Source organism: Melanerpes formicivorus, unplaced genomic scaffold (assembly GCF_026170545.1).
Source record: "Melanerpes formicivorus ecotype bairdi unplaced genomic scaffold, bMelFor1.0.p_v2 SCAF_19, whole genome shotgun sequence".
Classification (NCBI taxonomy): Eukaryota; Metazoa; Chordata; class Aves; order Piciformes; family Picidae; genus Melanerpes; species Melanerpes formicivorus.
In genome coordinates this window covers 15,216,033-15,240,236 of record NW_027142371.1, presented here as the reverse complement: position 1 = coordinate 15,240,236, position 24,204 = coordinate 15,216,033, and the positions used below count along the sequence as shown (strand labels likewise).

At 55.1% G+C, this 24,204-nt stretch overlaps 1 protein-coding gene across 4 annotated transcripts in view; it reads left to right on the top strand.

Moving 5' to 3' along the window:
• Positions 1-273: 273 nt before the first annotated feature.
• Positions 274-24,204, top strand: part of ZBTB46 (zinc finger and BTB domain containing 46) — a 49,166-nt gene continuing 25,235 nt past the window's right edge. For 2 of the 4 annotated variants that reach the window (XM_068150255.1, XM_068150253.1), the window contains exons 1-3: positions 274-407; positions 9,185-10,148; positions 23,668-23,853. In XM_068150255.1, the coding sequence (XP_068006356.1) occupies positions 354-407; positions 9,185-10,148; positions 23,668-23,853 (1,204 nt within the window). In that variant the 5' untranslated portion in view covers positions 274-353. Of the gene's footprint in view, positions 408-9,184; positions 10,149-23,667; positions 23,950-24,204 lie in introns of all 4 variants that reach the window. The other 2 variants (XM_068150254.1, XM_068150251.1) reach the window with 1 other exon arrangement.

The window sequence follows — 24,204 nt, the reverse complement described above, 5'->3', positions numbered from 1 at the left end:
TTAGTAGCTAAAATTAGTCTTTTTTTTCCCTTCCTTTTTCCCATGCTTTAAGTAACTTATTTCTTTCCTTAGCAAAAAGCATGACCAGGCTTTAATTACCTGCAGCTCGCTGGTGGGCCTCGAGTTAACCTTTGCTGGGGATCATTAAGTCATGAACAGAGGGTTTTGCACAGTGAGCTGGGAGGGAGAACTCCTCCCAATGTCTCCCAGTTGCTCAGGGATTTGGTAGCTTAAGGCTCAAACCTGCTGTTTCTGTTCTGTGCCACAGCTCTGCCTTTCCCCTCCAAGAGCTCAGCCCGGCGCTGTCGGCAGGTCGCGGACGCTGCACTACCTGTGCTGCCCCAGGGCTGTTGATGTCCTCAGCTGCAGTGGGAGGAACGCTAGACCTGGAACCCAGTTTGCTGCTGGTAAGCAGGCTTGGTCTTGGAGCTCATTTGCTGTTGGTTTTAGTTGTAAGTTGGTGTTTTCCTCCTACAAACCCAGCGAGAAGCTCTGCCCTGCTCGTTGCTGGAGGCTGCTACAGCAGCAGTGGCAGCTCGAGGAGGGCTGAGCAGGGACTTGGCCTACAGCAAGACTGGCAGCTGCAGGCACCTTTTGTATGGGGTGACAGGACAAGGGGTGGTGGCTTCAAGCTGGAGGAAGCTGGACTGAGGCTAGGCATTAGGGAGAAACTCATTCCAGGGAGGGTGGTGAGGCACTGGCACAGGCTGCCCAGGGAGGCTGTGGATGTTCCCTCCCTGGAGGTGTCCCAGGCCAGGTTGAGTGGTGCCTTTGAGCAGCCTGGGCTGGTGGGAGGTGTCCCTGCCCATGGCAGGAGATTTGGACTAGATGATTTTGAAGGTCCCTTCACCCCAAACCCATTCTATGAATCTCTGAATGCTATAGCAAAAGGTGCAGCTAGAGGAGAGCTGAAAAGGGCCTTCCTGTATGGAGTCCAGGACAAGGGCTGATGGCTTCCAAACTGCAAGCAGCTGGACTGAGGTTAGGCATGAAGAAGAATCTCTTCCCCATGAGGGTGGGGAGGCTGGAACAGGTTGCCCAGGGAGGCTGTGGCTGCCTCCCTGAGCAGCCTGGAGGTGTCCCTGCCCATGGCAGGAGGGTTGGAACTAGATGGTCTTTAAGGTCCCTTCCAACTCAAACCATCCTAAGATTCTCTGATCTGTATTCTTTACTGGTTGGGGCTTTGGTTTTGTTTGTGTTCTTTTCTTTCCCCCCAATCTATTTTTAGCTTTCCAGTTTCTAGTTTGTAATTGCTGCCTGCCCTCCTTCCACAGCCTGAAGGCTGACAGCTTTCCCTTAGCTTTCATTTTCAGGCCTGGCTTTCTCTGGGAGCTCTCCATGTGCTGTCAGTGCAGGTTAAGAGATGGATTGTTCTGAGATACCTTCTGAATTCCTTCCTTCTGGTTGCACTGTTGTAGTGCTCAGCTTCTGCACACTGCAGCTGGCCTCATAACATAGAACAGAATAAACCAGGTTGGAAGAGACCTTCAAGATCATTGCATCCAACCCACCTAAACAACTAACCCATGGGGGTGATTTAAGAGCTCACAAGTCAAAGCCCAGTTGCTGGTTTAGAGCTCTGGGGTGGAGTGAGATGTTCAGCAGCAGCTCCTTGTTAGTTTATGTTCTGCTTAGTGGAGCTGGATTCTGCTTGTGGTTTGTGTTTGGGTTGTGGGAGCAAAGCTCTGATGGTGTGAGTGACTGGAAGTGTGTAGTGTTTTGCATGTCCTTATTCTTCTTGCTGAAATTGACCCTTTTTAGTTCCCAGTTCCCTTTGGATTTCTGCAGTTGTAAGCTGATGGTTTGGCTCTAAGTGTTGTGTTTCCTGACTAGGTCTATCCTGGTGTCCCTGCCCAGGGCACTGGGGTTGATCTTTAAGGTCCCTCCAAGCCAACCCATTCTGTGAAGGGTGACACACAGGCCTTGGATGTCTCTAAGACCATCAGCCACATCCCTGGGGAACCTGTTTGGAAATTACAGAAGAGGGAATTTCAGCCTGGTTTGAAATGAGAGCAGAGCAGATTGAGATTGGAGGTGAGGAGCAAGTTGTGCCCCAGGAGGCTGCTGGAACCCTGCAGCAGGATGCCAGGGAGGGAGCTGAGGCCTCATGGCTGGAGCTGTGCAAGGTGAGGCTGGAGAAGGCTGTGAGCAAGCTGCTGCAGGGCAGGATGTCCCTGCTGAGGGCAGGGGGTTGGACCCTTGGAGGTCCCTTCCAGCCCATTCCAGGATTCTGTGGTATGGATTTCTTCCTCAGAGACACTTCAGGAGGCTTGTGCCTGTAAAGCTCCTGAGCAGGGGCTTCACCTCCCTAAATACTCTGAGCCTGCTGCTTTTGCTTTCACTTTGGGGCAGTCTGGGTGCCCTCCTCAGTAGCTGAGGTCACAGTGGGGATGTTTGTTGCTTCCTTTCAGCACAGGGATGGGAGGAATCCTCTGTGTTTCTCTGCTCCTCAGCGGTATAAAAGTGAACCTCTCAGACCCTGGGTCCTGTGCAGGAGGCACTCCAAGCCCAACCTCACCTTTGAGAGCAGCTTTGCAGAGGAATTCAAAACATGTTGGAATGCCTTGGGAGTGGAGACAGGGCCAGGACACAGGGGAAGCAGGGGAGTGGGGGGTGTGTGCTGGGTTTCTGTACAATGAACCATTGGAGGGAGTTTGACTTCTGCCTTAATCTGTTTTTACTTTCCTCTGAAGGCAGAGGAGGGGAGGAGGAAACAACACATTTTTGGTTAAACTCCAGTTGGCAAGCTCTCCCTGGGGAGCACAGAGTGCCTGCTGGAGGAGTGCACTGAGTGAATATTTTGGTACTCTCTAACTTCTGTCCTTTAGTCTGAAGAGAAGAAAATTCTACCAGGCTCAGTGTCATGTAATTGAAATTTTTGCCTTGCTTGTGTCCTGAGAGAGCCAAAAAAGTAAACAAACAAGAACCCCTTCCCCCCCCCCAGACCCCTCCAGTCCTTTGCTTTTCCTGTTTTCCATCACTCTGGAGTTTATTTTTGTCCCCACTGTTTCCCCAGGGGCTGGGCTGCAGAGGCTTTCCTCTGTGCTCCCTTCCTTCTCGGTGGCTTTTTGTCAGGACTGAGCTTGGTGGGGCTGAAGGGGCAGCAGAGTTGTGGCCCAGGATGTGTCTGGTGTGAGGATGTTGGTCAGGAGTCCTGGGGCTGTGTGCTGAGAGCTTGGCTCTGTGAGGGTTACTGCTCCCTCCTGAAACCTTTCCAGCACCAGGTGAAAATCCTCTTCATGGCATCATGTGAACCAGGCTGTGCCCAGGTGGCCAAGAAGGCCACCAGCAGCCTGGCCTGGATCAGCACTGCTGTGGCCAGCAGGAGCAGGGCAGGGATTGTGCCTCTCTGCTGGGCACTGCTGAGGCCACATCTCAAAGCCTGTGTTCAGTTTTGGGTTCCTCACTCCAAGAAGGACCCTGGGGGACTGGAGCAGGTCCAGAGAAGGGCAGGGAAGAGGGAAGCTGGGGAAGGGTCTGGAGAACAGGGCTGGGGAGGAGCAGCTGAGGGAGCTGGGGGTGCTCAGCCTGGGGAAGAGGAGGCTGGGGGGAGACCTTCTGGCTCTCTGCAGCTCCCTGAAAGGAGACTGGAGCCAGGTGGGGCTTGGGCTCTTGTCCCAAGGAACAGGCAACAGGACAAGAGGAAGTGGCCTCAAGTTGCCCCAGGGGAGGTTCAGATTGGATTTCTTCCCCTTGAGGGCTGCCCAGGCCTGGCCCAGGCTGCCCAGGGCAGAGGTGCAGTCCCCATCCCTGGAGGGGTTTCAGAGCTGCCATGGAGCTGTGGTGCTGAGGGCCATGGTTGGTGGTGCCCTGGCAGTGCTGGGGTTAGGGTTGGATTCTAGGACTTGGAAGATCTTTTCCAGCCTGGATGAGCCTGGTGCCTTGTTCAGGTGATATTTGCATCCTCAAATAGCTGTTCTGATAGCACAAACCCAGCAGCTCTCAGAGGTGCTGTGTTTGCTGAAGCAGCTGTATTCCTGCTAGGGTTAAAGACTACATGAAGTAGCAATGTTTGCTTTGAAGCCAGGTTTGGGTAGCCTGAAGAACATAAAAGCTGGGCTGCAGCCTGCCAGAGCTTGCAGGACAGTGATTAGCAATCTGCTCATGCTTTGCTCTTCCTGCTGGGAGCATGCCAGTGGGGGGTGTCCAGGGGCAGGTTTCTGGGAGCTGCTTTGGAGGGACAGTGGAGTTGAGTGGCTGCCCTGACTGGGAATGAGTGCTGGAGGAGGCTGCTCTGCTGTGAGGGATGCAGTGGAAAACCTACAGAGGAGCTCTCAGGCTCCATTGGTTCCTTGGAGAGCTGTCTCCTGGCCATGTGCTGCCATCAGAGGGATTTTGGTAGGTGCTCAACTTTGAAGCCTTTCAGCCTTCAAAAAAGACCCAGGATGAAACAAAACCAAACCCCAGATCATTGATCTTCAAGGTCTGTTTCTAAAAGGCTCTCCAGAGTCTGTTCCTCCTTTCCCAGCACTCCCATGGAGGTTTGAAGGGTGCTGCTTGTCTGAAGAAATACTTCTGCAGCTTCTCAAACCCTGCCTGGATGTGTTCCTCTGTGACCTTCTCCAGGTGACCCTGCCTTGGCAGGGGGCTTGGACTGGATGATCACCAGGGATCCCTTCCAGCCCCTACCATCCTGTGACTCTTTAGGGTCCCTTCCAACCCAAACCACTCTGTGAATCTGGAAGTGGAGATGAGCATTACCAGGAAAAGGGGAGGGAGAACCCAAAGACCAGGCCACAAACCAGCATGGAAAGAGTGGGATCCCTCAGAAAGCTGGGGCCAGACTTGGGCAGGGCCTGTTGGGACAGGACAGAGGGGGATGGTTTGACCTCAAAGAGGGAGGTTCATACTGGAGAGAAGGGAGAAAGGGTTGAAGCTGGTGAGAGCCTGGCCCAGGTTGCTCAGGCAGATGGGAGATGGAACCATGCAGGTCAGGTTGTTTGGGGCTGTGAGCAGCCTGCTCTAGGTGCAGATCCCTGCTGAGTGCAGGGGGGTTGAAGATGACCTTGGAAGGTCCCTTCCACCCAAGCCATGCCTATGATTCCATTCTTTGCCACTTGTTGTCTTACACTGATCCTATTTTAGACCCTCAGGGATTTTCTGCCTTCTTGTCCAAAATGTTCCTCTGCTCTTGTCCCCAGATGTGGGCAAGTGAGACACAGGGCCTGCAGGATCTTCGTGTGGGGACAAGCTTCTCTTCATCCAAGGCTTGCCTGGAGGGTATCTTCTGTCAGGAGCTTGGTGGGTGGGAGGGAGGCCAGCGAGGAATCTCACAGAGATATTTTTGTCTGTGTGCATTCAGTAAAAATCCCTTGATGGGAAATCAAGTCAGGGAGAAGCTGTTTCCTAAAGAGGCTCCCAAGTGCTTCACCCTTGAGGAGCAGCAGATCAGTCAGTGCCTGAACCCCAGGCTGGTGCAGCCTGACCCAAAGGTGGCAAAAGGCAGATTTTCCTTGGGCTCTCTGCCCTAAATATCTTACACAAAGGACAAGGGGAGTCTAAAGCAGATTGGTCTGACAGTGAGGGGGGATCCAACCCACCTGACCATGCTGAATAAATTCTTGAGGCAGTAAAGAAACCAAACCTCAGGGAAGCAGTGAAAAGTACTCAGGAGGAAAGGCTGTTGTGGGGTGAAGACCTTGACTGGGTCCTTCTCTGGGTGAAGCTGAGGAGGAGAAGATTACCTTTGCAGGAGGTATTTTTGGGTTGGATTTGGTTGGGGTTCCCCAGCCTGCCCCCTAAGCAATTCCAGGGAGCTGGTTTGGAACATGGATTTTTGATCAGAGTCACAGAATGTGAGGGGGTGGAAGGGACCTCGAAAGATCCAGAGCAGGTCCCACAGGAACACATCCAGGCAGGTTTTGGATGCCTCCAGAGAAGGAGACTCCACAAGCTCTCCAGGCAGCCTGCTCCAGGGCTCCAGCACCCTCCCAGCCAAGGAACAGCCAAAGGAGAGGGCACATCTGAAGCCTTCTGCTGGCCTCACCGTTGTTCGCTGGGAGCTTTCCCTGCCTCTTGCCCGGAGTGCCGTGGACGTGGCAGCTGTGGGAGGCAGGACTGGTGATGGACGACTGGCTTGATCCTGGGTGGCAATCCACATCTCCTGAGGGGACCATGCTGACTCTTCAGCTCCTAAAAGTAGATGCTGCAGTGGCTTCTGGAGTGAAGACAAAACTGAGCTGTCATCTGCCTTAGGAGGTGGCTCTGAGAGATGAAGATGTTGGGAAGTGGTGGCAGCCACCTTCAGAGCCTGGGCTGGAGAGCTGCTGTGCTGGCTGCTTCCCTCACAACCTTTCCAGGCCAAACACATTGGGAGCACTGAATTATTTTTCTTTCTTTCTGACTGATTCTTGATTTGACTCTTAGTTTTGAGCTGAAGGTTCCTTCTGTGTGAGCTTGGTGGAGGCCTGGGGCAGGTGGCAGCGGTAGCATTGTTCAGGCAGCACAGAGCTGCGCTGCTCCTGACCTCTCCCATTTCAAACACACAGAAAGGATTGGCTGCATGGTGTGCTCTCTGCTCTGTGGAGGAGCCACGTGTGTCTGAGCTAGCAGAGCCTCAGCTCAGCCTGCTGGTGGCACAGGAAGGTGGTCCTTCCTCTCTGGAGGGAAGCAAATGCTCCTCGGTGATCAGGACCCAGCTGGTCTCACAAATCAGCGTTTCTGACACTGCTGAGGAGAGCCCTGCAGAAGCTCTTGGAGTCAGTCTTGCATAGCTTGAGTTTCTGACTGATCAGGTGGCTCTGCAGAAGGAAGATCCCTGTGTCCCCTGTGTTCTGTGAGCAGAGAGGTTGTTTCCTACCCAGTGGTGTTGGCTGAACCTTAGCTCTTTTGGTCCTGTGGATGATAATAATAGCATGAACCAGGAGAAGAGAAACCCACTTGCATGTCTCTTTCCTTACCCATGGCTGTCCTAGGGCTGCCCACTGCTGTGAGCAGACTTGAACAGATGGGACTGAATCTGTGCTTGCACTGCTTGTATGTGAGGAAATTGCTTCAGGCTCACATCAGCCTCCTCACTGAGAGTGCTCGTGCTTAGCCTTGTAGGCTTTGGAGCCAGGGGACCTCAGGACTAAAGTGATGTTTGCCTCCAGCAGCAGCCACCTGTAGCCTCAGTCCAGGATTCTGATGTGTGAGCCTGCCCATAGTTACACTGGGAAGCTGGTCTCAGCAGCAGACAGCAATGTCACAGCTGTATGTTGACATACAGCATCACTGAGGCTGGAAAAGACCTTGAAGCTCCTCAAGTGCAGGCATTAACCCAGCATGGGACCCACAGCTCTGGATTACAGCTGGAAGTTCTGTGGGAGCTAACTCAAGGTTTTGAGGGAAAGAAGTAAGATATCCTTCAGGTCATGTGGCAGCTTGCTGCCCTTCATCATTTGGACCATCAAACCACAGGGACATGGCAGATAAACCTTGGTAGGAAGTTCCAAGTCAGTGGAGTGAGCTAGGTGGAAGTGGCAGGGATGAGTGCCAAGGGATTTGCAAAGCCCTAGCAGCAAAGGCAAGTAAGGAGTTGCAGAGGTAGTGACTGCTGAGGAGTGGTGTGGAGGAGAGGGCTTCATGAAGGCACTTCTGGTGCTTCCTGCATCCATCCTTAACAGCTGGAGCGTGGGGAGCTCGAAGCTGGCTCACTTGAGGGGCAGAATGTGTGGCTAATCATAGAATCCTAGAGTGGCTTAGGTTGGAAGGGGCCTCAGGGATCATCTAGACTCTCAGCTCTGTGACCTGACCTCTCAGCTAGGCTTGCTTGCTCGAGGCCTCATTCAGCCTGGCCTTGAACACCCCCAGGGAGGAGGCACCCACAGCCTCCCTGGGCAGCCTGTGCCAGTGTCTCCCCACCCTGGTACAGAGGAACTTCCAACCTACCAAACCATTCTATGACTTCCCAGAGTTGTGTGTTGTGCTCATAAGTAGTTCAGCTTCAAATGACCTCAGTTTCATCATCCTCCTCTCCTGCCAGTTCAGTTTGGGTGGGGACTTCATAATTTGATCATCCCTGGGCCTGGGATATTTGCCTACTGCTCTCCTGACTCGCAGGCAGCGTTTCCAGCCCCTCACCAGCAGCCTGGCAAGGGAAACAACTGGCTGCCGTTGGCTTCTGCTGTTGGAGGACCTCAGCTCTTCAGCCTGCTGCACATGGTGCTTGTTCCCTTGGGGCAGTCAGGTTACAAAGTGCTCTTCCCACAGAGTGTCTGGGTCAGAGTGGTTGGAAACCCCAGCTGCCCCCGCCCCAAACGCCGCACGCCGGCAGCTGGTGACTCAAACCAGGTCGTTCTTACGAGGCTGCAGCAATGTAAAGGTTCTCTGGGATGCTGGGGAGCCCCTGGGGGGTTGGGGCTTTGAATCTAGCCCCTTCTAATGTAAATTACTGGAAGTCTGGTGAAAAATCAGCTGCCTTGGGTGACCTGCACGTGGCCTCGCTAGGCAGCGGTTGTACTCGTGGGAATCTTCCCAGGTGAAGCTCTCACTTGGAGTCATGGAATGGAAGGGGCTGGAAGTGATCTCTGGAGGTCACTCACCCAGGGCAGGTCACTCAGGAATGCATCCAGGTGGGCTTTGAAAGTCTCCAGAGCAGGAGACTCCACAACCTCTCTGGGCAGCCTGCTCCAGGGCTCCAGCACCTTCACCCCAAACAACTTTCTCCTCATGTTGAGGCGGAGCCCCCCGGGTTCTAGTTTGTGCCCATTGTTCCTGGGCACCACCATTGTTCCTTACCCTGTTACTGGGCACCACCAAGAGCCTGGCACCCTCCTCCTGACACCCACCCCTCAGATACTTACAGACATTGATCAGATCCCCTTTCAGCCTTCTCTTCTCCAGACTAAACAGCCCCAGGGCTCTCAGGCTTTCTTCTTAGCAGAGATGTCCAGGTCCCTTCATCATCCTCACAGCTCTCTGTTGGACTCTCTCCAGCAGATCCCTGTCTTTGTAAATCGAGGAGCCCCCGGCTGGTCACAGGATTCCAGGTGTAGTCTCACCTGGGCAGAGTGGAAGGGGAGGAGAGCCTCCCTTGACTGCTGGCCAGGCTCTTCTTGCACCCCAGGATGCCGTTGGCCACGAGGGCACGTGGCCTTCCCCTGGTACCTTCCTGCCCGCTCGGCCTGGCACAGCTGGGGCTTCTCCCAGCCCTTGGGGAGCGCGGGGTGAGCTCCCTGACGCTGTGGTCTGCTTCCCCACGCAGGACCTGTGGAAGAGGAAGCACAAAGGCGTCCCGATGAACAACCGGAAGGAAGAGATGGAGATAGCTTCGCACTACCGGCAGCTGCTGCGGGAGCTGAACGAGCAGCGGCAGCACGGCATCCTCTGCGACGTCTGCATCGTCGTCGAGGGCAAGATCTTCAAAGCCCACAAGAACGTCCTCCTGGGCAGCAGTCGCTACTTCAAGACCCTCTACTGCCAGGTGCAGAAGAGCTCCGAGCAGGCCACCGTCACCCACCTGGACATCGTCACGGCGCAGGGCTTCAAGGCCATCATCGACTTCATGTACTCGGCGCACCTGGCGCTGACCAGCAGGAACGTCATCGAGGTGATGTCTGCCGCCAGCTACCTGCAGATGACGGACATCGTCCAGGCCTGCCACAGCTTCATCAAAGCGGCCCTGGACATCAGCATCAAGGCGGACGCCGCGGACGAGCTGGGCGACTACGAGCTGGGAGCCCCGTCCAGCAGCAGCGCCGACGCCCTGCTCTCGGCCGTGGTGGCCGGCAGGAGCATATCCCCCTGGCTGGCTCGGAGGAGCAGCCCGGCAAACTCCTCTGGGGACTCGGCCATCGCCAGCTGCCACGAGGGGGGCAGCGGCTACGGCAAGGAGGAGCCGGAGCCCAAAGCCGACAGCCACGAGGAGGTTCCCTCCCAGTCCCTCTGGCCCGGCGAGGCGGGCTATGGGCCCTTACGCATCAAAGAGGAGCAGCTTTCCCCCTCCCACTGCGGGGGGGGGGAGCTGCATTCTGCCAAGGATAGTGCAATACAGACTGGCTTCCCGGAGCAAGGAGGGGGGGACGGCTGGCAGCCCACCGGGCGCAGGAAGAACAGGAAAAACAAGGAAACGGTGAGGCACATCACCCAGCAAGTGGAGGAGGACAGCAGGGCATCGCCAGTGCCGTCCTTCTTACCTGCCTCAGGGTGGCCCTACGGCAGAGACCCAAGTAAGTTGTTGTGCTTTGGTTCCCCCCCCCATTGTCATGGCTGAAGTTAATGAGGAGTTGAGTTAATTAGCTGTTGATGGTGTGATCTTACCAGGCTCTGAAGCGCAGCAGCTGGCTGGGAGCTGAGGAACGCAGCAGCCTGTGCTGCCGGCAAGCCAAGAGAGCCCAGCACTGTGGCCTGCACTTGCATTTGTCTTAAGTATGGGATCCCAGACTGCTTTGGGTGGGAAGAGACCTTTCAGGGTCATCCAGTCCAGCCCCCTGCAGACAGCAGGGACATCTGCAGCTAGAAAAGGTTGTTCAGAGCCCCCAGACAACCTGAGCCGCGGCAGTGCCAGGGATGGAGGGGCATCTGCCCCTGCCCACTGCTCTCCCTGGGCATGCTGGGGTCCTGTGCTTCCTCAGGCTGTGGAGGTGGCTCACAGCTGTCAGCAGGTGTCTGTGACAGTGTCTGCTCCTGTTTAGCTATCCCAAATAAACCCACCATGTACTGGGGATACACCACCCCCTCCCTGCTGAGAGCCTCAGCACTGCAGGCTGCCAGAGGAGCTGCTGCCTTTCGTTTTAACCTGCATCCCCCCCCCCAGCCACCATTGGAATGGTTGAGCTTAATGAGAGAAAAGGTTGGAATTTGTTTTAGCAGGTGCACAAACTGATGTCAAGGTTGAAGAATTTCCCTTGCCCAGGAGATTGATGATGTAATTACAGCACCCCCAGGTGTAATTTAGTCTGGGAGATAGCATCTTCAGCATTTCCTGATGCTCAGGTGTCGCTTTCTCATGGGCAAGAGAAGCTCCAGAGCCTGCTGCTGGCCATGCCAAGATAAGTGCTTGGGAGCTCTGGAGAATAATGGATTTTTGAGGTGCTACTAGGGCTTAAAATGTGTTTTGATGTGTGACTGCTTGTAAGTGGAGATGAGTGGCTGCTTCTGAGGTGGAGCACCAGGCAGAGAGATTTGTTTCCTTGACTTCTTTTTGGATCTCCAGTAGTTGCTTTTCTGTCTGGAGATAACTGGCTCACTTCACTCATTAATCACTGGCAATTAATGGATCCAGGAATGCCCTGGGATGGAAGGTTGGGTGTTTCTCCTCAGGACTTGAAGGGAGTGTGGTACTGAATTTCCTCAAGCTGACTCGAAAAGCTTTGTCTGTGCTGTGAGTTTGCCTTGCTTCATGACATACCAGAGCCCAAGGCAGCCAGGGGAAGGGTGTGTGACATTGTAAACCCTTATGCTGCCAAATGCAGATGAAAAGAGCAATATAAATAGCACTGCAAGTCTGAAGGGCCTTTGTGGGCTGAAAAAAGGATGTTGAAGTTGCTTACACACTGAACTTCAAATGTGGCTTTCCCTGAATGGGAAACTCTCTGCTAGTGTCTGTAGGTCTTTGCTGGTCTGCACTTACCTGCTGCAGCAAACTTGCCTCTGGTTGTTCTGATTGGCTGCTGATAACATCTCCCCCATGGCAGTTAGACTCCAAATGCAAGATCAGGTGAGATAAGAGTGACTTCTGACAAGCCCTCTTGTTACCACAGACCTGGGTCAGGGTTGCTCTGAGCCAGCAGGCAGCCTGGGTTCCCTGGGGTGCTGCTCGCCCCCCAAAGGCCTCCACTTCATGGCATCCCATCAGAAGAGCTCTGTCACTTGAGCTGCTGGGAGGTGGGGGAGTGGGTCTGGGTAGGTGTGGGGTGCAGCAGGGGTGCAGCAGGGGTGCAGCTCCCCTCGCTGGTTCCCATCTCCAGCACGGAGAAGCAGCCCTCCTGGGACCTGCTCCATCTCCAGGCTGCCAAGCTTGGGGTGCTGCTGAGGTTCATCCTTGGTGCCCCAGATTCCTTCCTAGACTCCCAGAATGGGTTGGGTTGGAAGGGATCTTAAAGCTCATCCAGTTCCAGCTCCCTGCCATGGGCAGGGACACCTCCCACCAGCACAGGCTGCTCAGGGCCTCATCCAGCCTGGCCCTGAACACCCAGAGGGAGGAGGGCAGGCACAGCCTCCCTGGGCAGCCTGTGCCAGTGTCTCCCCAGCCTCACTGTCAACAATTCCTTCCTAATCTCCAGACTCAATCTTCTCAGAAGCAGTTGAGGGCTGCTGCAGGCTGAGGTCCTATCCCCAAGGGAAAATGATGCTCTTGTGTGAACACAGACAGTGGCAGAGTCTGCAGTGTGAGGAGCACTCAGGATGTATTTCAGCTGGAAGCTGTCTTTGATTCAGCACCATCAGGCTCCATTCTTTACACCAGGCATCACCGTGCAAGGCTCTCTCCTTTTCCCACTTCAGTCACTCCGAAGTGTCCCTGCCTGTGGTGTTGGTGGCTGGGATGCAGAGGTGCTCCTTGGCTGAGGAAATGGGTGTTGACTGTTCCTTCAGAAGTGGCTCAGAGGACAACAGCTACCTGGAACTCTTTGTTCTCTGAGGCCCATTCACTTTTCTGCTCGATTCAGGTTATTTTGAGACGCTGCTGATTCAGTCTGAAAGCCCTCAGCATGGAGTGCTTTGGGTACCCTTCTCAAATGCCTCTGTGCTGGGGGACTAACAGAGAGACCCCTGGCTCTCTGCAGCTCCCTGCAAGGAGGCAGGAGGCAGCTTGGGATTGATCTCTTCTCCCAGGGAACAAAAGAGAGGACAAGAGGAAATGGCCTCAAGTTGCCCCGGGGGAGGTTTAGGTTGGCCATGAGGAGCAATTTCTTCCCCTTGAGGCTTGTCCAGGCCTGGCCCAGGCTGCCCAGGGCAGGGGTGCAGTCCCCATCCCTGGAGGGGTTTCAGAGCTGTGGAGATGTGGTGCTGAGGGCTGTGCCCTGGCAGTGCTGGGGTAAGGGCTGGGCTTCATCCTAAAGGTCTCTTCCAACCAAAACAACTCTGTGGTCCTGGAAACAGCCACTGCAGCAAGGGATTTTTTGCCTCTGCCATGGGGAGAATCTCCTCTTCCTCCCAGGAAGGCTGATCAGAGAGGGCTTGCAAGGCACCCCCAGCACGTCACGGGGGACATGATGAGCTCCTGGCCTCTCCAGGGTGCTCTCAGGCAGGCACAGAGCCTGAGGAGCACCATCTCATCTCTTCCTGCTACTGTCAATCTCCTAATCTGGGTTCCCTGCTTAGCATAAAGCAGGTTGGGTTTTATCTTCCTCATCCTGTTTGGGTTGTTGAGGATGTCAGCCTGGGTGTGAAGCACTGATGGCTGTGCTGGCCACGGGGACTCCGAGCAGCAGCTCTCCAAAGGGACCTGGAGATGGCCTTTAGAAAGAAGGACTTTAAACAAGCCAAGAAGAATTTCCTTCACAGCCTTGCCAAAGCAACAGCTCTGCCTTTGATTTTTAACCCTTTATGCTTGACTTTGATGGGCTGCCTGAAAGGAGCTCAGTGGGGTTTGTTAGGAGGCACTCTGATGTTTTTCAAGCTAGAACTCAGAAGTCTTCTGCCTTGAGCAGCTTCACTTTCAGTCATAGAGTGGTTTGGGTTGGAGGGACCTTAAAGATCAGCCAGTTCTAACCCCCCTGCCATGGGCACCTCCCAGCAGCCCAGGCTGCTTGAGGCTTCATCCAGCCTGGCCTTGATCACCTCCATGGAAGGGGCAGCCACAGCCTCCCTGGGCAACCTGTGCCAGTGTCCCCTCACCCTCACTGGAAAGAATTTCTTCCTCATCTCCAGACTCAGTCTGCCTTCCTCAAGCTTCAATCCATTCTCCCTCATCCTGTCACCACTGCCCTTGTAAAAGGTCCTTCTCCAGCTCTCTTGGAGCCCTGCAGGTACTGGAAGCTGCTCTAAGGTCTTCCTGGAGCCTTCTCTCCTCCAGGCTGAACAGCCCCAACTCTCCCAGCCTGTCCCCACAGGGGAGGGTCTCCAGCCCTCTGCTCATCTTGGTGGCCAGCTCCAGGTCCCTCTTATGCTGGGGGCACCAGAACTGGGGGCAGTGCTGCAGGTGGGGTCTGAGCAGAGGGGCAGAATCCCCTCCCTGTGCTGCTGCTCTCCCTGCTCTGGCTGCAGCTCAGCACTCAGCTGGCTCTGGGCTGCCAGTGACCACTGCTGGCTCCTGGGGAGTCTGTCACCAGCTGACACCCCCAAGGCCTTCTCCTCAAGGCTGCTCTCAAGCTGCTGCCCACCCTGGCTGTGTTTGTGCTTGGGATTGCCCCAGCCCAGGTGTGGGACATTGCACTTGGCCTTGTTGAACTTGAAGAAGTTGCTGTTCCTTTAACATCTCTGGATGAGGGCTTCTTAGGATCACACCTCCCAGATGCCTGGGCTCCAGGCTGGGTGGTGTTTCAGTGGCTCTGGCCAAAGAGGACAGTTACCTCCACTGGAAAAGCTGCAGAGTGTTGATGCTTTTGCCTCTTCACGCCATGGAAAACTCTGTCAGTTGGAGGGTGTCTTGTGAAGGATTTAGTGATGGGTTTGTTGCTGTGTTGCTTCAAGCAGAGCAGTTGTGATTCAGGCATTTATTCCTAAGGAAATACTCCCACATGTCTGGGGAGCCCTGGCACCCTGAGGCTGTGAGTGAGGTTTTCTCTGCCAGGTGCCTGTGAGATGTGAGTGACTGCTGCCAGAGCAGGCACTGCCATCGCTGTGCTGGCTTGGGAACTTCTGCTGCAGCTGGGCTGCGTGCAGCGAGCTGCAGTGTGCTGGAAGAAGAGCTGCAGGGTTTAAACACAGCCTGAGTAGTGACCTTCATGGGGAGGGGGACAGGACCTCCTGACTCTGCAGACTTCCAAGTTCCTTCGAATATTTTCCCATCAACATCTTCACCCATGCAGAACTTTCCTCCTCCCTCATGGTGAGGTTCAGCTCAGCATTTTCCAGTGCCAGGATGATCTCTGTGCCTGCTGCAGGGAGCTGTGCTGCTGCTTCTGGAGGCAGCTGCTCTCAGGAGCCTCTTCCCATCCCTTTTCCTCTCTGGGTTTCTAGAGAGCAAGTGATGCTGACAGGAGTTGCTGGCGAGCAGAGAGGCTGAGCAGTTGGATTACCCAGGGAGCTGACATGCCAGAAGGCTTCAGAGGGAGGCAAGGAGGAGCTGGGTGGAGCTGAACTTCAGTTTTGTGTAGATGAGGTCTCTGGACCTGGGTGAAGGTAGGTGGTTGTGGAGGTTGTTTTAGAGGATGATGATCTCCCTTCTGAGGGCAGGATGAGGGAGCTGAGTCTCTGTAGCTGGGAGAAGAGGACACTGAAAGGCTGAGGGAGCTGGGGGTCTTAGCCTGCAGCAGAGCAGCCTGAGGGCTGCCCTCATTGCTGGGGATAAAGCTGTGAGGGCTGGAGCCAGGCTCTGCTCAGGGATGGCCAAGGACAGCACAAGGGGCACTGGGGACAAGCTGGAGCAGAGGAGCTGCCAGGGGAACAGAAGGGAAAACGTTGTCCCTGTGAGGTTGGCAGAGCCTGGAGCAGGCTGCCCGGAGAGGTCTCTGGAGACATTCCCAAGCCACCTGGATGTGTTCCTGTGTGACCTACTCTGGGTGATCCTGCTCTGCCAGGAGGCTTGGACTGGAAGATCTTTGGAGGTCTCCTCTAACATTCTGTGATTCTGGGGCTTTTATCCTTGCAAAAGAAGTGTTCTCAGCAGGCTGCTGGGCTTCAAGGAGCTCTTTCACCTTTTCAGTGCCAATCTTCAGAGCTTCCCTTGCTCTTTGAATTGCTTTGGAAGAAGCCAGTGCAGTCTCCCTTGTTCCTGTGGGGATTTTTGGTGACCATACCAGTCCCAGGAGTGGCAGAGTGATCTTCCATAATGAGAAGAGGGAGAACAATGAGAGTGGGCTTTGTGTTCTGGCTGCAGGGGTTTCAAAGAGCTGTGTGGTACTTCAGCACCTTCAGGCTGTACATGATGCTTTGGAACCAATCCATTTGCCTGGCCTGGAGAGCTGGTGGTTAAAAGAAGGGCATTAAAAGGATGATGTGCAGGTAGCACTGAAGGTTCTCTTAATGGAGACACAAAGCCCATGCAGTGTGAATGAGCTCAGAATGGGGCTTAGGAATCTCTGGTGCAGGCTGCTTGGTGCTATCACCAGTGGAGTTTTAATGCTGGTTTTATTGGGGAGCTATTTTGATGCCTTAAGCAGTGGCAGCTGGTGGTGCCAGGCCTCCTCTCACAGCCAGGCCTGGGGGGGTTACAGATTTGTGCTCCAGTGCCACCCCCAGAGTTCTTTCCTAGCTCCAAACCCAGCTTAGCCTGGGTCCTGCATGCCTCTGGTTAGAGCTGCCCAGGTTTCTCTGGACCCTCTCTGGGACTTGCCTCTCTTCATGTGCACCAGCTGCCCAGCTCCCTGTGTGGATGGGGGTGGCTGCAGGCTGCAGCAGAAAGCAAACCCAACCCAAGGCCAAAGCCTGCTGCTCTCTGTGGCCCTGGGCTGCCTTCTGCAGGAGCACTGCAGAGTGCTGATGGAGTCATTCCAGTTCTCCCTATCACCACAGTTGCAGGCTGACCAAGTGATTAGGAAGGAGTCTTGGGAGGAAGAGCTCCCTGGAGTGCCTGTTCCAGAGGGTTAGGTCAGGTTGTTTTCAAGCTTGGAAACACAAGCCGTTGCTTTGAGCCCAGACACTTCTCCCCTGGCTACACCCTGGCTTTAAAATGGTTCCACCCTAAACCAGCTTTAGCTCAAAGCTCAGTGTCTGTTTCCTTTCCCCACCCTGCATTCCATTTTCCCCAGGCTCCAGAGCCCTCCTCCTCTTCTTCCTCCTCCCTGTGGTAACAGCCCTGGCTCTGCTAATCTGCCTCCACTCCCAGATCAGAGGCACTTCCCCTCTCTTGGGTGTCCTTCTCAGGATTTTATTTGTTCCTTGAGCCAAGGTTACACCAGAGGCCTTTTCACAGAGGCCTCCCAGAGATGGGCTTTGTACTTCTGTTGTTTCTTTCCTGAAGCTGCAAGTGAGAAACCAGGAGGGGTTGTGATTTCAGCAGCAAATCCAATCCTGCTTCGCAGTCATCGCTGCTCAGAGCTTCCCCTGCCCTACTTGGGCTGCTGCTTTTGCAGCCAAAAGGTCCCTGAAGGGGGCTGGAAGGTGGCTGCAGAGGGACTGTTTCTGAAGTCCTGGGGTGATAGGATGAGTGGTTTGAAATGAGAGCAGAGCAGATTGAGATTGGATGTTAGGAAGAAGCTCTTGACTGTGTCTGTGGTGGAACACTGAACAGGGTACCCAGGGAGGGATGAGGCCTCAGCTCCCTCCCTGGGCAACCTGCTGCAGGGTTCCAGCAGCCTCCTGGGGCACAACTTGCTCCTCACCTCCAATCTCAATCTGCTCTGCTCTCATTTCAAACCACTGCCCCTGGTGCTGTTCCTGCAGGCCTTTGGGAGCAGTCCCTCTGCAGCCTTCTTGTAGCCCCCTTCAGGTCCTGGCAGGCTGCTCTGAGCTCTGCCTGGAGCCTTCTCTTCCCCAGGCTGCACACCCCCAGCTCCCTCAGCCTGGCCCTGTGGCAGAGGTTCTCCACCCCCCTGAGCATTTTCCTGGCCTCCTCTGGACTCTCCCCATCAGCTCCAGGTCCTTGCTGTGCTGAGGGCTCCAGAGCTGGACACAGCCCTGCAGGTGAGCTCTCACCAGAGCAATGGGGCAAGAAGAGAGTTGGGAAATCACAGCCTTGAAGGAAGCCAAACATTTGGTTCCATAAGGATCCACTTAAGAGATCTTAACAGCCTTTAACATAGTGGTGGTTTTTAATGGTCATATACATGGTGATCAAATATCTAAGCTTGCCTGGTAGTTTCCTGAGTGATGAAATTGGAGCTCATTTGGAATGCTGTGCACACTTATTACATCCACATGTGGCATGAGCTCTGGGAAGCAGCTCTAATCAAAGCCAACACAGCTCATGGCATCACTTCCCTCTGTGAGCAGTGCATGAGGGTGCTGGCTTTGCTGAGCAAGGAGGGACTGGGGAAACACTTTGGAAGGAGCTCTGCTGGGAAGGAGGTATCTGAGATACAAGCAGCAAGGCTATTTTTAGCAGCTGGTAAGAGACTGTCATTTTCCTTCCAGCCTTGTTGCTCCTTTGTTGTTGGTTGCTTTATTCCCAGGAGAGCACTGGGGGATGGAAGCAGGTTGGGGCTTTTCTTCCCCTGTGAGTTTCAGGATGAATGATCTCCTTTGCACAGAGAGAGATCAACCCAAATCTCCATGAACTTACACAAGGAACATCCCCCCTGCAAGTTTAGAGTAAATGTGGTGTTAGAGAGTGACAGCATGGGGGTGGGGGTGGGAACCACCTCTGGGGATCACAGCATCACTAAGGTTGGAAGAGACCTCGAGGATCATCGAGTCCAACCTGTCACCCAGCACCTCATGACACCAAGAGCCACATCCAGTCCCCTCTTGAGCAGCTCCAGGGCTGGGGACTCCACCACCTCCCTGGGCAGCACATCCCAATGACCAATGACTCGCTCAGTGAAGAACTTTCTCCTCACCTCCAGCCTAAACCTCCCCTGGCACAGCTTGAGACTGTGTCCTCTTGTTCTGGTGCTGCTTGCCTGGGAGAAGAGCCCAACCCCCACCTGGCTACAACCACCTCCCAGGTAGTTGTAGAGAGCAGTGAGGTCTCCCCTGAGCCTCCTCTTCTCCAGGCTAAGCAACCCCAGCTCCCTCAGCCTCTCCTCCCAGGGCTGTGCTCAAGGCCTCTCCCCAGCCTTGCTGCCCCTCTCTGGACACCTTCAAGTCTCTCAATGTCCTTCTTAAACTGAGGAGCCCAGAACTGGACACAGGACTCCAGGTGTGGCCTAACCAGTGCAGAGTACAGGGCACAATGACCTCCCTGCTCCTGCTGGCCACCTGGGCACACTGCTGGCTCATGTTTAGGCAGCTGTCAATCAGCACCCCCAGGTCACTCTCTGTTTGGGAGCTCTCAGCCACTCTGACCCCAGCCTGTAATCACCCAGGGCCAAGCCCCTGCTCCAGCAGGGCACCCACAGAGCCTGCCCAGGAACACAGTGCCCAGGGGGGGTTGGAAGCTCTGCACACCAGGAGACTCCACAACCTCTCTGGGCAGCCTGCTCCAGGGCTCTGCTCCCTCACACCAAACAACTTTCTCCTCATGGAACCTCCTGGCTGCCACTCTGTGCCCATTGCTCCTTGTGCTGTCCCTGGGCACCACTGAGCAGAGCCTGGCCCCAGCCTCTTGCCCCCACAGCTCCTTTAGCTCCCCTCTGGGGCTGCTCTGCTGCAGGCTCTCAGCCCCAGGGCTCTCAGCCTCTGCTGCTCCCAGAGCTGCTCCAGGCCCCTCAGCAGCTTCCCAGCCTGCCCTGGACTCTCTCCAGCAGTTCCCTGTCTCTCTTGAGCTGGGGAGCCCAGAGCTGTCAGGCAGCTCTGGGAGGATACTCAACACAGGTAGAAGAACCTCAGACAAGTCTGTAACTTCAGCTAAGCTTTTCCAGATGGGTTTGGCTCAGGTGAAGGTTTGGCAGAGCCCTTGGCAGCAAAGCTGAGTTTAAGCAGCCCCTGCTTCCCCTTGGCACTCAATTGCACCCCCATGGTGGCCTGCAGTTGTTCTGGACTGGGCTGGGGAGCTGCTCTGGGGCTTAGAATAACTTTTTGAACAAACCAGCTTATTTTGAATGCTTTGATTCCTGTCTGGAGTTCATCTCAAGTAACAAACAAGCAGGACAAGAGGTGGAAGGGCTCCTGAGGGCTTCCTGAAATGCTGCAGGTTGAGAGGGAGGACTGGAGAGCTTTGGCTGCCAGCGCTGGGCTGCCCAGGGCGTGCTGGCTGGCTGGGTGCCCCCAGCTGGCTGGCAGTTGGGGCATTCTGGTGAGGGAGGCAAGGGCTTGCTGGAGCCTGGAGTGTGACCCCATTCATCCTGGAGGCTCAGGAGACCAGGGGAGAAGCATTGCTGCTTTGAGCTGCTGCCAAAGAGAAAGGGGCTTTGAAGGGAAGATGACAGGCTCCTTGGATCTGCTCTTACCCTGAGACTCTGATCAAAAGAGCAATATTGAGGAGTAGTGACCTGGCAGAACGTTGCCTGCAGTGCCTGGGGCAGAGCTTTGTTTCTGCTTTGAGTCCTCCTGCAGCAGCTGTAAGCCCACTTGGCTTTTATTCACACCTTTCTCTCTTCCCATGGTTTAGTCCTCCAGCTACAGACTCTAGAAGCTCCTCAACTGTGTCCATGAGAGAGCAGGGAGGGAAGGGGAAAGGAAGGAAAAGGGACTAAAAAAGCCCCAAACAACAAATGATGAAAGACAAGGACAGGAGTGGGAGTCTGGGAAACAGCAGGGAACACCACTGGGGTTACTGGGAAGGTAGAAACAGGAGACAAAGGAGGAGGAAATGGTGTAAGAGAAATGGATGCTGAGCAGGTTGAATCATAGAACAGTTTGGGCTGGAAGGGAGCTCCAAAGGCCACCCAGTGCACCCCCTGCCCTCAGCAGGGACATCCTCCCCTGCAGCAGCTTGCTCACAGCCTTCTCCAGCCTCACCTTGCACAGCTCCAGCCATGAGGCCTCAGCTCCCTCCCTGGGCAACCTGCTGCAGGGTTCCAGCAGCCTCCTGGGGCACAACTTGCTCCTCACCTCCAATCTCAATCTGCTCTGCTCTCATTTCAAACCTCTGCCCCTGGTGCTGTCCCTGCAGGCCTTTGGGAGCAGTCCCTCTGCAGCCTGCTGGGAGCCCTTCAGCTGCTGGCAGGCTGCTGTGAGGTCTGCCCAGAGCCTTCTCCCACAGCCCAGAAGCATCATGCTCAGGACACAGGGAGAAGTTTGCTGAGTCTCAGACACTGGAGGTATTCAAGCAATGTGTGGCCATGGCACTCTGGGACATGGTTTAATGGTCATGGTGGTGTTGGCTGGGTGGTTGGCCTGGGTGACCTCAGTGGCCCTCTCCAACCCAAATGCCTCTATGTAAAACAGCACAGTACCCACCCAAGGCACTTTGCTACAGGCTCTGTGTTGGGGAAGGCAGGCTGCTGTCACAGAGTAACTGCAAAATAATGATCTGCTAAAGAGACTAAAGAGCTCAGGGGTTGCCAGCAGCATTAATCCCCTGCTTAGCTCTCTGCCCCTGCTGGCATTTCCTACCAGCGCTGCCCGGAGCCTGCGCAGGGCAGGGGCAAGGGGCTGGCTCTGCAGCGTGAGAAATGGGCTGGGGGGGGCTGGATGGAGCTCCACCTGATCCCTCTGCCTGGGGTCACTGCACACCAGCACCTCCTCTCCTGCAGCTGGGCTTGTGGGCTCTCCAAACGCTGTGGTGCACAGCTGAGCTGCCTGGGCAGCGGCAGGGGCTTGGAGGAGCTGCCTGGGCAGGGAAGCAGCAGGGCCTTGGAGGAGCTGCCTGGGCAGGGAAGCAGCAGGGGCTTGGAGGAGCTGCCTGGGCAGGGAAGCAGCAGGGGCTTGGAGGAGCTGCCTGGGCAGGGAAGCAGCAGGGGCTTGGAGTCAGAGAAAGCTTTGGCTAAATCTCCCCCAGAAGCTGCACTAAGGGGAAAGGGAGAAGCGGCTTTGGAGGCACCGTGAGGAGGAACCTGGTGGGGTTTGGGGGTTTGGTGTAGCCAGAGTATTTTAGTCCTGATGTGACTAAGTGGGGTATTTACTTTGCTGCAATGTGTGTTTGATTAGGTTACATCAGCTATAAATACTGGAGGCTCTGAAGCCTCTCTCTCGGTGCTGCCTCTGCTCTTGGCTGCTGAGGGGAGTTTAATGCCTTGTTGTGGTTACAATTAATCTGCCTGTGCTTTAGCAATTAGTGTTTATGTGCAGCAGGCAGCAGCAGGCTCTGGCAACTGTCAATCAGCATCTGGAACTGGCTCTGCAATGGGACTGGAGAGAGCACAAGGTGATCTGCTGCCTGCCCAGCGAGCTGCCAGCACCATTGTGCTGTCAAACAGCCTCCTGGCCCCAGCTACCCTCTGAGCTTCGCCGTGCGGGCAGCGAGGGGCAGGGCAGGAGCGGTGCTGAGGCATTGATTTGATGAAGCTGTCTGCAACGCTTCCCCCTCTAATGGGCTGCAGTTTACCTTCCTCACCACCTTCTGTAGCAGCTGCTGGGTTTTAAGCCCTGGGAATTTCCCTTTATGCTCAAATGTTTGATTTTAAACCAAACTTCATTAGCATCTAGACAAACAGGCTGGAGGCAGTCCCTCTGCAGCCTTCTGGTAGCCCTCTTCAGCTACTGGGAGGCTGCTCTTAGGTCTCCCTGGAGCTGAGCTTCTCCAGGCTGAGCAACCCCAGCTCCCTCAGCCTGGCCTTGCAGCAGAGGTGCTCCAGCCCCCTGATTAAGCTCAAGCAAGAGGATCTTTTGACCAGGCCCCTCCAAAACCATAACCAATTCTCAGGGAGGAATTGAGCTCCTCACAGCTCTTCCATGGTTTTGTTTGCATTCACTAATTGATGTTTGTTAATAATCCATTATGGCTCTAGACAGCTTCTCTGTAGGTACCTGTTGGCAAGTGGCTAATCTGTGTCCTTGGGCTTTGTTGTTCACTGCCATCCCTGTAGAACACCTTGCCCTGTGCTAGGTGCTGGGAGCTGCTGATTGCTGTGTGGTTTGCAGATAAGTGACCCCAAAGGGATTTACTCCAATCAGCAGCCTGCTGCTGTACCCTGCTTAGCACTGGAGGTTTCAAACCTGCATCCTGGGGATGAAATGAAAGACTGAGAAGTTGGACTAGGGGAATAAAGTGATGGAAAAAACCCAAACCACCAGAACTTCAAACATTTGAGTGTCCTTTCAGTACTAGCAGGGTCCTGAAGTCTCAGCCCCAGACCAACCCAGCCATCAGTGATTTACTGGTTGGGGGAAGGTTGCACCCATCTCTCCCCCTCTGCCCTGCCTTTGCAGTGCCTGGCACTGAAGGCCCAGCCCAGTGGTGGGCAGAGGGGCACAGGCTGGAAGGACACAACCCCTCAGCTGTGGGCAGGGTTTCTGTGGTGCTTCATGTCTGAGCAGCCAGGTTTGCCTGTGGGAAAGGGTAGATGAGAAACCATCATAGAATGGTTTGGGTTGGAAGGGATCTCAAAGCTCATCCAGTTCCAACCCTGTGCCATGGGCAGGGACACCTCCCACCAGCCCAGGCTGCTCAAGGCCTCATCTTGAGCACCTCCAGGGAGGGGACAGCCACAGCCTCCCTGGGCAACCTGCTCCAGTGTCTCACTGCCCTCACTGGAAAGAATTTCTTCCTCATCTCCAGTCTCAATCTGCCCTCCTCAAGCTTCAATCCATTGCTCCTCATCCTATCACTCCAAGCCATTGTGAAAAATCCCTCCCCAGCTTTCTTGTGTCCCCTTTCAGCTACTGGAAGGCTGCTCTGAGGTCTCCCCAGAGCCTTCTCTTCTCCATGCTCAACAGCCCGAACTCTCCCAGCCTGTCCCCACAGGGGAGGTGCTCCAGCCTCTGATCATCGTCATGGCTTCCTCTGGACCCACTCCAGTGGTTCCATGTGCTGGGGGCACAGGCCTGGATGCAGTGCTGCAGGTGGGGTCTCAGCAGGGCAGAGGAGTAGTCACCTCCCTTGTCCTGCTGGTCACAACACCTGAGGAGGGGCAGTGAGGCCAGGATCGGTGGTGGTCAGTTCCTGCTGCTTGGTCGTTGTGCCTCGGGACTCTGTGTCTGACAGCATCTTCCCTCCTGCAGGTGCTGAGGTGACAGCCCCAGAGCCCAGCAGCTCTGACAGCAGAGTGGAGCGGCCAGACCCTTACAGCCAGGTGGAGGAGGCCCTGCTGGGGGCAGAGGGCAGCTACATCTCCCAGCCCCTCACTCCCGAGAAGGAGGACGCGCTCCAGGCCGCCACCGTCGCCAACCTGCGCGCAGCGCTCATGAGTAAGAACAGTTTGCTGTCCCTGAAGGCTGACATGCTGGGAGAGGACAGTTCCCTGCTCTTTGAGTACCTCCCCAAAGGCACCCACTCTCTCTCTCGTAAGTTTGCCTTCTCAGCTCTTTTGGGGGGTGTGGCTGGCTGCCAAGGGACAGGAGGGTGCAGGTCGCTGCCTCCTTTGTTGCCGCTGATGTGGTTAGAGCCAGCTTCAGGTCCTGCTCCGTCCCCTGTCCCCTAGTACTTGCAAACCTGGGGCTGGTATGGAGCCAGCTTTCGTGTTCATTGCTGAAGCCATGAGAAGTAGTATTTGGGGTGTGTGTATCTGCAGCCTTCATCCTCAACCTCCTCTTCTGCTT